The sequence below is a fragment of the Haplochromis burtoni genome, unplaced genomic scaffold (genome assembly GCF_018398535.1).
Source record: "Haplochromis burtoni strain Fernald_Lab_line unplaced genomic scaffold, NCSU_Asbu1 Contig_38, whole genome shotgun sequence".
NCBI classification, from domain to species: Eukaryota; Metazoa; Chordata; class Actinopteri; order Cichliformes; family Cichlidae; genus Haplochromis; species Haplochromis burtoni.
The window spans coordinates 1856063-1870991 of record NW_024582399.1 but is presented as its reverse complement, the minus strand read 5'-3'; the positions used below and the strand labels follow the sequence as shown (position 1 = coordinate 1870991).

At 43.7% G+C, this 14929-nt stretch overlaps 1 protein-coding gene across 16 annotated transcripts in view; it reads left to right on the top strand.

Annotated features, from left to right (window-relative positions):
• Positions 1-14929, top strand: part of LOC102311757 (nck-associated protein 5) — a 177153-nt gene that overhangs the window by 92499 nt on the left and 69725 nt on the right. For all 16 annotated transcript variants that reach the window (XM_042219813.1, XM_042219812.1, XM_005920166.3 and 13 more), the window contains one exon: positions 10342-10475. In XM_042219813.1, coding sequence (XP_042075747.1) covers positions 10342-10475 — 134 coding nt within the window. The remainder of the gene's footprint in view (positions 1-10341; positions 10476-14929) is intronic.

Sequence of the window (14929 nt, the reverse complement as noted above, 5' to 3'; positions counted from 1 at the left end):
AAACCAAATGCCACCCATAGGCAGGAGATGTGTTGATGCACGCTCAGTCATCAAGGTGAAGAAGTCCCAGAAAGCGGAATCTGTTCATCTGGATGTTGTGTTTTCAGTGGGAAAGCTCTGAAGCCTCCCAGGAATACCAGTGAGAAAGTCGAAGGGAGTCCATTTGGATGTTGCGTTGGACATCCCCACTGAAAACACATCATTCAGATGAACAGATTCAGCTTTCTGGGGCACAAGTAGGAGAGTTCATGTGGACCACACCAGCAGAGGTTGGTTGCAGTTGCCCCCCACTTTTTCCTTTCTTTTACCTGCGTGTGCTCACACCAAAGTGTCCACACGTTTGCATGTCAACACCTCCTCCTCTAACAGTAACCCAGCTTCCTCTGACCTCAGTGCAGCCCAACCAAAATATATCTTTCGCCATGCTGCGAGCCTCCCCAGAAGGCCCGGCTCTCCAACTGACACGACTGGATGACATGCTAATTATTACTTTAGAGGGCGACGTGAGTTACTGTCTGCGCATGCACAGTGTTGAGAGAGGGATGAGTTATCTGTGCCAGACAGGAGGAGGGTGAGGGAGGGGGGGGGGTATGGAGGAAGAAAGGGAGGAGGGGGATATCACTAAGCTCCATTTGAAATTGGGATTATCCCCATTGGATTCCCCTTCCACTCTCTCTCTGGCATTCCTGGGAGGCTTCGGAGCTCAGGCGAGGTTCTTCAATAGGAGTGAAAAAAGAGGCTGCTGCGTAAAGGAGATAATTGTCAAAGTGCTGCCAGAGTGAAGTGGAAACTGCAAACCACCCCCAGCCTGCGTCCAGTCATAGACCCCCAAAACCCATCGCCTTCTTCCCCAACATCCCCCACATCTTCGCCTGCAAGGGGATGAACCGATAGAGTCAGATTAAAACAGCGCAGACTTTTGAAGTGGCACTACCCCGCCTCTGTATCTGATGCCTCTCTTTAGCAGCCTCTGATCGCTGCCTCGATCTGATCGCATAAGGCGATCAGAGATGCCGCGAGAGTGTGCGGCAGTGTTTTTGCAGCACCATCACGACTGCATTGTGTAGGAAAAAGAAAGGGAAGGGTATCTTTATGATCGTGCAGGGCGCTAGGAAACATCGCCACAATCGTAAGCCTCGGGTTGCGCATATGAAACAGCACTAACTGCACAGTTTACTGAGGAGTGTGTGCTTTAATTCGGCGTCCCGCCGCGAAGCACGCATACTGCTGGCAGCTTGAAGCTGCACAACTCTTGTTATGGATCGTTTGGGAGAATCACATGAAACCTTTTTAAATAATTTGCAGGGCAATCAGTAATTAGGCCTGCGCTGCATTTCACCACATATATGACCACACAAGATGCGTTTTGTTATTAGTGAAAATGATCCGCCTGTCTTACGCCCCTCACTGCTTCTTAAACTTCACATCAAGGCTCGGACGTGCTGCTTTTGGCCCACTCTGCTGAAACTCCTGCTAGAAAAACAGCAGGTTTCCCTTTAGGTGTTTGACAAAGCACAGGTCGGGGTTTATACTGCGAGAGTCTCGGCCTCTTTCCAGCAAGCTTGCTCCCGTTTGTTCGCGGCCTCGTCGCTGCTGTAGGTTTTCCCTGGAATTCTTCCCGATCCCAGAGGCGTGGTGCGGTGAGGTGCAGGGCAGGGCAGAGCTGCTCTCTGTCTCCCACTTTTCTTTTGATGCCACTCCGAAGTGCAGTCTAAGTCCATCAGGGGCAGGATGCCGAGGTTTCCTGTCAGGGGCAGAGAACACAAGTCTGCGTGTAGGCTTGTAAAGGTGGCGCTGCCTGCTCTGTGGGCTGAGGGGGCGGAGGGGGGCTGGGCTCGCCATTAAAAAGGCATTTAAAGCTGTTAGGTGAGATTATGACCGCTGGAAACGGCTGTCTAAACAACATGTGAAAATAAATGATCTGGCTTTGAGAACAACTAGCTTTATTTTTCTTTGGGTTTTGTGGATGCTCTGTGATATCCGAGCCTCGCCTCGTGCATACCCACACACTGCCGTTTCCATGGGCGCTCGGGCTGATTGCGGCGTTTGATTCTTTCACGGTTGAGCGAAACATACATGCAAGTGATAAAAGGGAATTGTTTTTTTTATTTGCCTCAACTCCTCGGCTTAATTGAGCAACTTGCTCATTTAAAAATCTGATTTCTCCGGAGCATTTCATGTAGAAAATGAAGTTAAGATAAAGGAGGAGGACGATGGGGGAGGCGCTGCGTTTGTGAATATAAAGTGAGAGCACAGCATGGTTAAATAAGCCTCCAAGCCACGATAGGAATCAGCTATTTCTGTACATGAAAATGGATTTTGCGTGTGCTGCAATCTTCAAGAGTGTGTGACATAGTTTGTAACGCCACATCAAGTAACATTTGCGGTTCTCTGATGAGGGAATGCCCCTTTTTTAACAGGTCGTTTCACCCGAATCTATCTTGTTGCTACTTCAGCTTCAGGATTTCATTCAATAATTCAACATAGTCACTGAAGAAGCAGCCCTGGATAGCTCTGCAGTATGTCTGTGTTGGGCTTTTACAAACATTTACACACTTTTATAGCTGGTATCAAGATTCTAAGCTAAAGCATGACTTGGGGTAGGCTTTAATGTAGACTGATAGAGGAGGTGTCAGATATTCCAGGAAATATCTTACTTAAATAATCCACCTACTCGTCGAGAGGTCGGTGAGTTCATCCCCTTGCTCTTTTCACCTACATGTTGAAGTATCCTTGGGCAAGATATCGAACCCAGAGTTGCTAAGAAAAACAGCACTCCAGACAAGGGGTGGTTAAGAGTGAGGACCCAACATCAATGGTAAATAATTTTTATACAGTGCTTTTTAATGCATTTCTTATATTACACAGGATGCATCAAAGAGCAACTGGGTTTAGTATCTTGCCCAAGGCATACAGGCTGGAGCAGTCAGGGATCAAACCACCAACCTTTGGATTAATAGATGATCAGCTCTACCTCCTGAGCTACAGCCAGGCCAAAGACAGGCAAGCTTGTTTAACAAAAAAGCAAGATGTCTATTTTGGCTGATGGCAGGCAGTACAAAACAGTTCAAAACACAGGAAAACATGCTGGAAACCCTGTGGCGAGGAGGTGGTGACTATAAATACTGAATTCTTTGCTGAATTAATCAGCAAAGATGACACAAGGAATCAAAACTAAAAGCAAAGCACAATGAACTAACTCTCAAAATAAAGCAGGAAGTGGGAAAACCAAATGGGGAAAATGCAGACACATGGATGAACTTAGCAAGGAAACTTGACAAAGGTGAAATGAACACTGAGGGAGGAATAAACTCCAAAGCACCAGGGAACTAGGAATAGCACTAATTACACTAAAGAGGAATATATGAAGGTAAATGTAAACACTAAACAAACCAGAAATGAAATAGATCTTAAAAATAAACAAAACTCTAAAGTCCAAAAACTTAAAAACGCTCAATAAATGGACCACAGGTTGTTCCACTTTCTCAAGTGTCACTACAGCTTAGAGAGTAGCTGGCGAGTGTTTACAACAAGTTGCTATCTCTCTTGCAAACTGCCAGCAACAGCATCAATATGCTAGTGACCAAAGCGATTGCAAGGAGTTTGTTTTACCTATTAGTGCCTGTTAGCAACCTCCAGCAACCACTTGCCAACCAGTTGGGGAATATAAATTTTTCCTGAGCAACCTTGTAGCTGCCAACCAATCTCTGCATCTAAAACACCCTTTGCCATTTTTTTTCTTTTGTATTCTTCAGTACTTGCATTCGCTGATGGTTGGTTGGAGAAACAAGATTTACCAGCATGATGATTTTTGATGTCAGCTGTATGGTTGGCAATATCCTTTTAATTTAAGGTTCCTACTGTACTGGGTCTCTGAGGGTGGTATCTTTAGGATTAAATAGTAGATTTCACAGATGACACCGCTCTTTTGGACCCTCCTGAAACAGAACATCTTAGTATTCTAGAAAATGCTGCAACTCCTGCTGGATTGAAAGTCAGCGAGCCAAAGATTAAAGTCACATCCTTCAACTATAGAGATCATTTTAGACTTTAAACACTGATTTAATCACAGTGTCACCTGGAATAAGGACAAGAAACTAATATCAATGTGGCAGCCCAGGCATCTGCATCCAGCTGAAGTTATGACTCTGACTCTCTTAATATTTTTACAAACACCCTAAAGACCAGCTTCACAATACCAGCTAACACACAGTGTCTATTAACAGCTATCAGATATATAATTATGCGAACTTTTGCAGGAAATGAACAAGATTTATTCTTTCTCAGTGTTCTGGCACATACGAGCAGGCTTTTGCTTGAAGGAGAGTTAGATTTGCTCCTGTTGGCTACCCCTTTGTTACAAAAAATCATCTGTATTTGTAAACAAAGACCGGAGGCAGGGGGGGAGATAAAACAAGAAGCCTTGGCCTGGATATCTGCTGGCTACACAGGCCCCCTGAGGCTAAGTCATCAGACTAGCTAATGATTGGCTGAACCGCAACAGACACCAGAAAACCGTATCAAAGAAGTCTGAAAGCAGCATAACAGCAATTACTGTCACAAACTTACTACATTAGAAAAATACTGTGTTATACTGGAAGATAGCGAGATTTTGTCGCTGAAAGGCACCAACATTTAAAATAAACGCAAAGAATAAGACAAAAACTTTCCTGGACTTTTCCAAGATTATTAGATAAGTGTGTAGCATTTGCATATTATCACCAAATAAAACTTCTGTAATAACTAACACTGTTTAAATAACCATATGTGTGGCTTTTCTGCTCACCTGGATTACATTTAGCCAAGTCAAATAAGCAAATAAGGCACACTGGCAGGGCTCCGGGTCGGCAATATTAATTAATTTTGAGCACGGGGTTTAATTAGTTAGCTGTAAGTGGATCGAGGTATGATGATTATCTGACAGTGATTTATTGGTGTGTAAAAAAGAAAAAGCACCTTCAGAGTGGACATGCTCCGTAGCGTGCTGCCAGCAGATAAAGGGGCTCTCTGACGGGCTTAAAAAGGAGAGGCTCCACGTGGAGCTCGGGCGCTCGGGGACCCTCATAGAGGGTTTCTGACAGCTGTTTGGAGGATGTGTGACAGCGTGGAGGTTTGAGAACTGGGGGGGACTCAGGTGCTGTCTCTGCAGATTGGCCTTATCAGCCACGGGCAGGGGCCGGGGCCGCGATGGGGTCCCCCCGCAGGACTCAGCACATTCACCGGGTGACGAGCGCTGACAGCCAGGTCCAAATCGCATCTCCACACCGTCCCATTCTGGGTGTGTGTGCGTGGGTGGGGTGGGGGAGCTCCCTTGGCAATGATAAATGGGCCACTCGTATGATTTTGCATATTCCTGGGGTGTGTGTATTATTTGCCACAGTGCCCGTGGCTGTCTAAGAGAGCAGTGGTACACTCCAATAGTGGCGCTCCATGATAATTGAATTGATGGAGTCTTTTGGTGTGGGGTGGGGTGGGGTGATAAAACACTGTTTGGGCTTACTTTAGTCACAAGTAATTGGAAAACACACACTCCTGCACTTTGATGCTTTCTCTTCTGTTTCTAAACAAACAAGAGCATAATTATAATTTTTATCTTTACGACTTGTATCTGGGAGCCAGCCAGGCAGGCCAGGAGGCCCGATCCTCCTCGTGTTACACTTTCATTTGAATCCAGCCTCGCTGATGCACACAAACAGCCCGGTGGCATGTTTTATTAATGAATGGAGAACCTGCGCAGTGCTTTGTGTCCCCGATGTTTGCTTTGCCAGCGAGCCTCCGAGCCGCTCCCGGCCCCTTTGATTAGGCAAAGAGCTCCAACCGAGGCAGGGGGGGGGGTGTCCTGTGTAATGAAGAGATTATTGGGCCTGTACCCCCTAACCCTGAACGAGTACAGTGTATATACAGTTGCAGATGGACATCCTACAACACGATGGGACACACACACATGCACTTAACCTGATAAGGTCGCAGCACAGCACAACAAGGAGAGGCAGAGGCCTCTAATTAATTTAGAGTCCTCAATGGATCTTAGAGGGTATGAAAGGGGGGCTCCGAGTATTCTAGTAATTCAGCTCGGATGAATACCATTACCATCTAATGTTGTCCAATTACCGAAGCGGGAGGCTTCATTTTGGGCTCGAGTGCAGCTAATAAAATCTTATGTTCCAAAGCCGCTCGGTGTAACAGATTCTTCATTTATTTCTCAGGCTTTGCGTGTTGATGGTGATAAATTCTGTCACATACAGATGGATATATTTCTTTATTTATCTCTCTGTGGCAGAGGTCAAATTTAATCCCCAAACCCCCCCACCCCTCACCCCCCACCCCCTGATGCCCAAATCTGGGCTTGTTTCTGATATATGTGGTATAAAAATCCAGCAGGAGCTATTTTATAGATTACACCCCATATTTCATTTGACATTGGCTTCTTTCTCCTTTTTTTTTCTATGCGCTGCATTGTTTAATGGAACAGGAGCATGTTGCCCCCTGCAGGACAAAGAAGGCAGCACACCTCGCCTCATCCCATCCATACAACAGCGACAGGCTGTCAAGAGAGCGGGGATTATCTCCTCAGTGGCCGGATTAACTAAAATAAATGTTCTCACAGAAAGTTGCCAGGCGTGTTTTCATCCTCTCGGTGTTGACTTTGAGATCTCTTCCCAGGGCTTTTTCTAAAGAAGTGTTGTCTTTGTGGCTGCAGTGAAGGCTTATTAAAGAATATGCTTTCAATTAGAGCACCAAAGGAGGAAAAAAAAAAGAGAGAAGTTGCTGCAGACAAACATTTCAATCGAGGAGAAATGTATTGCCGGGGATTTCTGGACACAGAAAGATACAGCAATGTTTGATTTAATGTCCTCAGGCCTTGTAAAATTGCAGAAATTATATATTGAACAAAAGCAACGCAGGGCTTTTACTACAATGTAGAGACTGTAAATCCTGTGTTGTTATTGAGGTTGTTGGCAAGACTGTCAGCAGACACGTAGCGGTCGGTGGTTTATGCCTGGAGGCCTGTGTGGGCAACAAAAAAATCAGGACTAAAGCTGCTACTGCGCTTTTTTTGTTTTGTTTTGCTGAACAAAGCCATGCATGTTGATGCAAATAAAAGGCCTTTGTGCTCATTTGCATCGAGGTGAAATTCAGCTAAACTGCTGCGACGCTGGAGGCTGAAATCGGCGCCCGTTTCTTTAAACGCTAAGTGGAAAATGTGTCCTAAAAAACATAAAACAACTTTATGTGTCATAAAGTAAGAAGAACCAGAAAAGTCATATATATATATATATATACATACATACATACATACATACATACATACATACATACATACACGTCCAGCTCCTGGCAGGGGGATGCACTACTTTACGTTCTTGTATGAGTGGATTTACAGCAGCCATTACTCCTGACAGGGAGAGCCTCCCCGCTGCACATAGTAGCCGTGAATTTACTGCCACAGTGAAGACGGGGACTGGTTTTAATGGTGACTCTGGTTTAATATTCCCCCTCAGCAGCTGAATCACCCAGTTAGGATCTGCTTTTGTAACAGAAGTAACAATGTAGTGACACAAGACAGTTTATAAGGAGAGTATGGTCATACGGAGTAATGGAGCAATGCGACTCGGTGTCACATTATAGTTGTTTCGATGTTTTTCTTTCCAGTTTGGTTTCATGGTTTTTCACGAGAGACCCGGCATAAAGGAGGGCCTCATGTCGAGGAGGATGTTTTGTCCATATGCCACACAGAGTGACACGCTCACTGTCTCTGACCTATATTCTTTCACGCCACAAGATGTCCCCATAATGCTTGTCTGAGAGAAAGCACTCCAGCTTCTTTGCAGGCATGCACTGAGTAATACCACATCATGACTGGTGCTGACGATGAGGATGGGCAGTAAGTAATTCCATTTGCACTGAAGAGAACTGATGAAGAACTGACAGGATAATCTGGTGATTCCCAACATTTTCCATTGGCTCTTAAGCTCTGATTGACTCCAAAACAACTAGAATATTTAAGCATGTGTGCACACCCTCTGTTTAGAGTTAACCAATCACATTTAGATTCATGTTAAATAGTAGCCAGTACACATCTGTAAACAACTGAACTGATTCTCATTGAACTCTTATATAAAGTTCAAATGTTTTATCCAGAGGATTATCCAGAGACTTACTTTTACAGCAAAGAGCTTTCAAAACTTCAGATGTTTAAAGGAATCTGTCAGGAGAGGTGCAGGAGAATTCCCAAGGTAACAGATGTGTTTCCATAGATATACTGTAGAGTACAGTGAAGGCCGTTATTCAAAAGGTTATTTAAAACTTTTATTCACTTATGTACAGTAGTCTCTGTTTAAAATACTAATGCATTCACTTCAGATGTTTTCTTCCACAGAGCCAGACTTTGTGGTAATGTTTAAAGTGCTCTGGGTGAATAGTTCTCTAGGCTTCCTGAAGCTTTTTTTGCACGTTGACTCCTTTATTGCTCATTTTCAGTCCAGTCCTTGTAACTGACCATTTTCAGATGAATGTTTTATTTGTTTGTTGAGCCACTTACACAGACCTATGAGTCATTTAAGCACAAAAAAGAAACTTAACTCAGGGGATTAACTATTCTTGTGACTATGCATAACAGAGAACTTTGCAAATACCCAATTATAAGATGTGTCTTTAGGCCCTCTGTGCGTTTTTGTGACAGGCTGCTAGTAACAATCTGTGAAAGATGTCAAAGATACCACAGTTTGACAGAGATAAAATAGTACTTTTGCACCAGCAAGGTGATTCCCAAAGAGATATTGGCTGAAAATGTAACATATCTCACAATGGTGTGCAGGGTGTCCTTAAAAAATTTGAGGAAACCGGACAAAAGAAGTGTCAGTATCTGTTCATTTGAACAGTGTCCCATTTTCCTAGCCAAAGAAAAGAAATCAGAAGTGAGTCGAGACTTTTGCACTGTACATCCACATATACACCACCTCCCTGGGAGGTGGTGGAAATAAAAGGATGATAATCATCTCTAATCAACCCTTGTTAAGCCAAAGTTGAATCTCTTATTCACCAAACACTGCATCTTTGTTTGCAAAAGAAGAAACTTTCTCCCTTTTTCTTTCTAGTGTGTGTCTTTGGCCTCAGACCCATTTGCAGATATTTTACAATCTTGTATTTTTAGCTGATATTCCTGGCAAGGCTTTGACAGTTGGTAGATCACCCAAATCTACGGAAATGGAAGCCAGTGGCTTTGTCATAGACTGTCAGCAGCAGCGACAGATGCTTGGCTTTATGTACAATAGAAACTGCCAGACCAAGAGAATGATCCCGTCTTATTTGCTCCGTCAGCTAAAAAAAAATCCTCCGCCTTGCTGCTAGGAATTTGCTTAAAGCTTTTTTTGCAACTTTGTCAAAAAAACTGGAGTAGGGAGTGTGCCACCACAGGGACCTTAGTCTTTGAAGTTGGGTTTGAGGCAAGGATGTCTTTCTCTTTTGGGATCCAAAGACAGAATCCTTCAGATATGAAGAATCCAATTAAAGAATTGGAAAAGACCAGAGAAAACTGGCTAAATGCTTCATGGAGACCATATACACCACAAGCAACATTTATAAAGCTCTGAAATCAAGGAATGGAAAGCAGAGATAAGTAGGCATAAGTGATCCCTCCTTCCTCTTACCGAGGAACTCCAGCTTTTTAATTCAGGATCTATCAATAGTTGGGTCGAATGAGGTCATGTTTACTCATCATCATAACTATAACGTAAAGGGGGGGGAACAAGGTGAAACACGCAGAAGAAGAGAGGACGGTTTGCATGGTGTGAGGAAGAGAGGAGCAGGGTAAACATGCTATTCATAGCTTCAGTGATATCGGGAAGCATTTTCTGAATAGATCTGAAATGAAATGAAAAGCAGGAGAAAGACTGAGGCACGGGAGGGCGGGCTCAGTGATTTCAGATGACATTTAGTGTGAACTTTCTGTCATAGAAACAGAAAGAAGCGGAGGCTCATTATGAGTGTTTCAAAGTAACAACAAACTACTGGAAGTAATGCCAATCGAGGCGGCCTAAATGTCATCATGCCCTTATTCTTTTATTTCCTCTCACACCTAAAGTCAGGGGAAAAAGCGGCGAGGCGTGGATTGTTTTTTTCAGCTAGGACAAGCTGTGTTTGGTTTCAGATGTTTGGTGAGCAGATGTTTTGGTGATTATGATGCTGAGACAGCCTGTGTTTGCTTGCCCTCATCCGAGGAGGGTCGAATATTCGGGGAAGGGGGTCGTAAAAATTGTGGCATGTGACTTGAGGGTGATCTTTTTAGCCCCAGGCCACGCACTGCCTGAGAGTTGATCGTCCTTCTGCTCTTTCCCACAGCGAGAAAAGCTGATCCACGAGCTAGAGGAAGAGCGACGCCTGCGACTGGAGAGCGAGAAGCGTCTCCGGGAAGTGACGGAGGAGTCCGAGCTGGGTCAGGCGCAGGTGGTTTCACTGCAGCTGCAATTCTCCAGGTAAAAGAACCCAGGAGCACAGAGCGGGCTTTAAATCCCATTTTTTCAGCCCTCACTCATTACGTTTGAACAAAAGGAATAAATAAAAACAAATAGAGGACGAATTACAAAGTTGCTATGATACTGATCCTGATTTATTCAGCATCAGCAAATATTGTATTCAGCCCTCTGTAACCCTGTGTGGGAGGTGATGAAAAGTACGAGCGTCTATAAAATGATTGTGTTTCACTTGAGTGATTTGATCTCCTTTTTATGCAGTGCTGTGAAAAAGTATTTGCCCCCCACCTCATTTCTTTGTTGTTTGTCTAGTTGTTTTACCCTGAGTAAGTACAAAATTCAGTTTTTCTTTGATGATTAACCACATTTGTTAGAAAGCTGAGTTCAGTTTCACAAGACTCACTCAGGCTTGGTTACTGGCAGCCCTGTTGAATCCAGAAATCACTTAAATAGAACCTGTTGGAGAAAGTGAAGCAGGTTAAAAGACCTCAAACAGCAACACATCAGGCCACGATCTAAAGAGCTGAGAAACAAAGGCACTGACATGTGTCAGTGGAAAGGGTTAGAAAGCCATTTCTAAGGTTTTGTAACTCCAATGAACCACAGTGAGAGCCATTATACACACATGGAGAAAACTTGTATCAGTGGCGAGTGACCAGCCTACCAAAATTACTGCACCAGAACAACATTAAAGAACCACAGGCCTCACTTTGAACTTTGACCTCGGTTAAGGTCAAAGTTCACATTTACCAAAAACATCTTGAAAAGAAGAAAATATTCTGTGGACTGACGAGACAAAAGCTGAACTTTGTGGAAGGTTTGGGTCCTTTTACATCTGACATAAAACTAACAGCAGACTGGACCAAAATTCATCTGCAATGATGTGAAAGATTCACCTGCACTTATCACAGAAGCTTGATTGCAGTTCTTGCTGCGAAGGGCGGAACAACTACTTTTTAAGTTTATGGGCATTAACAAGTAGGTTTGGATAACTGTTGTCCCTTATCCATTTCTTTGTTTAATATTCAAATTTGCTTTGTTATCTGAAACATGAAAGTGTGACAAATTTGCAAAAAAACCCTCAGAAATCAGGAAGGAGGCAGATACTTTTTCACGGCACAGTATCTGTAACATTTTAAAGAAGAAAAATTTTACTTCTTAACCCCATTTAAGAGCAACCACCCACACATAAATCCTTGAACTGCTTTTCCATTTATTTTCTGTTCTTATTTGAGACTTTATGGATGTGTTGGACACCACGCTAGATGAATAATCCTTGGGTAATAAAAGGTTTTAAAGAGATGACCTCACACGCTTTCCTTTCACTAAACTGCAGGTCATCACAAGCCATCTGCAAGAAATTGTAATCAGTGAAGAAATGCGCTTAATCCTTCAGAGGTTTGACTTATTTCGAGTCCCTTGCATTACTTGTTGTCCTACTTTCATTTGAAAAGGCCAAAGCATCTGGTCATCGAGTAATTATTGTCTCTTTGCTGTAAAAGTTATGACAGGAGTTTGAGTAGATTTTACTCAAAGTCTGTAGCTCGGAGTCAGAGTCTGGACTCAGAGACCCCTGGATGTTTTTTCCTCTCTGGTTTGAACTCTGTTGCCCTGGAAAAGGGCACCTGTGTTCACTTTTTTTTTTTTTTTTTTTTAACTTTTCATTCACGAAGGAAAAATGAGCCATGCTAGACTTTTCTGTCTTCTAAAATATGTCTTTACCAGAGGCTTAATAAAACGGGACTTTTGGACCCAATGCTAAGAAAAAACGATAGATGTGCAAGAGTGAAGAATCTCAACTCCCATATTCTTTATAAAAGTGCATTTAAAAGTATTGAAAGCTATGTCCACACAGAAAGCATTCACAGTGACATTCAGCGAATTCAGGGGGAAAAATACTGATTTCCTAGTCAGATACCTGAATGACCTCCCCTGGCTCCTTTCGATGTGGAGGAGTAGCAGCTGTACTGTCTAAGATACTTAAACTCATCCACCCTTGACAACAACTCCTTCCAGACCCAAAGTGGGCATTCCACCCTTTTCTAGCTGAGAATCATGGTCATAGGGTTAAAAAGATATTGCAGACAATACTGAGTATAGTTGTATGGAACAATACAGCCAGTTTCTGATTTCTATTCTGATCAACGCTATCACCCAGCAGACAACCAACAAACACGACTGGGTCAGACATGCAATGAAAAGGGTGAGCTGGAATTGAGGTGGGTTGCAAAGCAGCTTGCAGAGGCAGCAAAAAAACGGAGCCAGGTTAGGCCAAAATTGGCACGGTGAAGATTCCAATTTGTCCCAATGCAGCTTTTGAGTTAGTAGTGCTTTTCTACTCTATTTGAGCACTCAAAGCGCTTCCTTACTACAAACGTCATTCAAACAAGTACCCTTTTCTATACCTGTGCACTTTTAACCCAACAGCTCGGGGGTTCAGTATCTTGTCGAAGGATATTTTGGCATGTGGACTAGAGGAGCCACAGCCACCATCACTGTACTAAGCCTTTGCCTGGGTACTGAGTTTAACCCTTTGCTCCAATTTCTTAAAACTTCACAGTAAGCTGCAGTAATGGGTGATCCAAGTGATCAGAGTAAATCTAATAAAGCAAACTTGGACATTTTTTGTCAAACTGTTTCTCTTTAAGGAGATATCAGTGGCATGTACAGCAGCCTGGAGCATTTTTTCCCTGAAGCGTCCAGAAACCAGTAACTATCCCTTTTAGTGAAAGCAATAGATTTTTGCCAGCAATTTTCTGCAATCAGCACAATCTTTCAGTAACCTTCAAAATCGATACCTTGTTCCCCCCACTTTTTCTATTTCTCACATTCTTTTCTTTGCTTTTCCATTTCATCAGAGCACTTCAGTGCCTTTTCTCTGCGACGCTTGACCTTGTCTTCGTCAGAAAAAGATCGTCTGATACATTACTTTTGCTTTGCAGAAGGGGAACCCATAAGGTGTGAAGCCCTTAAACAATGCTCTCGTCACAACTTCAGTAACCTCTATTTCATGAACTCGTCCTCCTCTTTGCAGCTGCTGAAGTGTGACAGAGAGGGACAGCAAATCAAGAGCCAGGGCCCGAGTTGATGCCATAATTAGGCGATAGGCATTCAGTATGCAAAAGGACGGGGCTGGGGAAAAAAGAGTCTGGGGGATTTTACATTGACTGCTTATCTTCTCATTAAATTGGTTGGAGAAAATCCGGTACGTTTTAATGGTCCCAGTGTTATAGTGCAGACGAGGGCAGAGTCGCTGCCAGGGGAGGAATAAAATATTTAAGAGCCATTCCAAAGATTTATCACATATTTAAAATGTTCCATTGATGCCTCTGAATTAAGCTCAGCGGTGTTTCTCACTCATGTTGGCCTTCCTCGCATTCCTGATGCACATTTATACAGTTTACACTGTTTTGGAGATAGCTGAGGGGAGTTCATTTTGCTTTATCCTTCCTAAACCTGAAGCAGTTTTCTATTTCCGGCATTTCCCCTGTCCACGTCTTCCATCGGGGTCACCTTCTGACCTTTACGTAGACTTATTGGGTTTTTGCACAGGTTCCCCGGCATAATAAAGAGTGCAGATACAGTGCACTCGCTCCTCAAGGCTAAAAGTGAATTAGTGAGATAGTAGCTCGCAATACAAGAGTCAATGTGCTGAAGCCAGAGTGAGATGAAGTACAGCAATTCTATTAGGGGGGAAATATATGAAGCTTATCCCTGATTGGGTCCTGCACAGGTCCCCGCAGAGCCAGATGAATTTGTCTGCATGGCAGGGGTTGTCCAGATAGATGGCTCTCATCGGGCATCCGGCGGCTACCGTTCCTGCTGCCAAGCAACGGCGTGGCAGTAAAGACAAAGATTCCATTATGTCCTTAAAAAGCGCTCATCGAAGTGGGGATGTTCGGCCCTACCTCGCTCGGCTGTTGCCATTCCAGCGGTATGGCGCGCTGACATCATGCTCGATTGCTGCAATTTCCCCGCGTCGTCAATGCTTCTTAGCAACTCCCAAAGGGAACGCGGGGTTCGGGCTGCAAGTTCGAAAGATATCTCCCCGCTCCCCTAACGCCTCTGCACAAATAAGCCAACAGGATTTCACTTTCAGAGCCTTAATCTTTGTTTAAAGCGATGCCCGAGTGCTTATCTGAATGTGAACGAGTCCCCTAACAAGCATGTGGAGTGTGTTTACTGGTACCTGGTCCCTTCGCCGCATTAGCATGCTTACATGGCAGCCAATAATCTGCGGTGGCAGATGGGACAACAGTGTGGTCACTTTAATTAGCCAGTAAAAAAAAGAAGCCTTCCTGTAAACCTTTGCCCTACTTGCATCTGCTGTTTCAGTTATTGGCTTACGGATGCTTGCCTTCAACCGGCAGACGACACTTATTTACCTCTCTGCTGGCTGATTGATTGATTCAGGCTCATTATTTGTTGTGCATTTGATGTGTGTGTGTGTGTGTGTG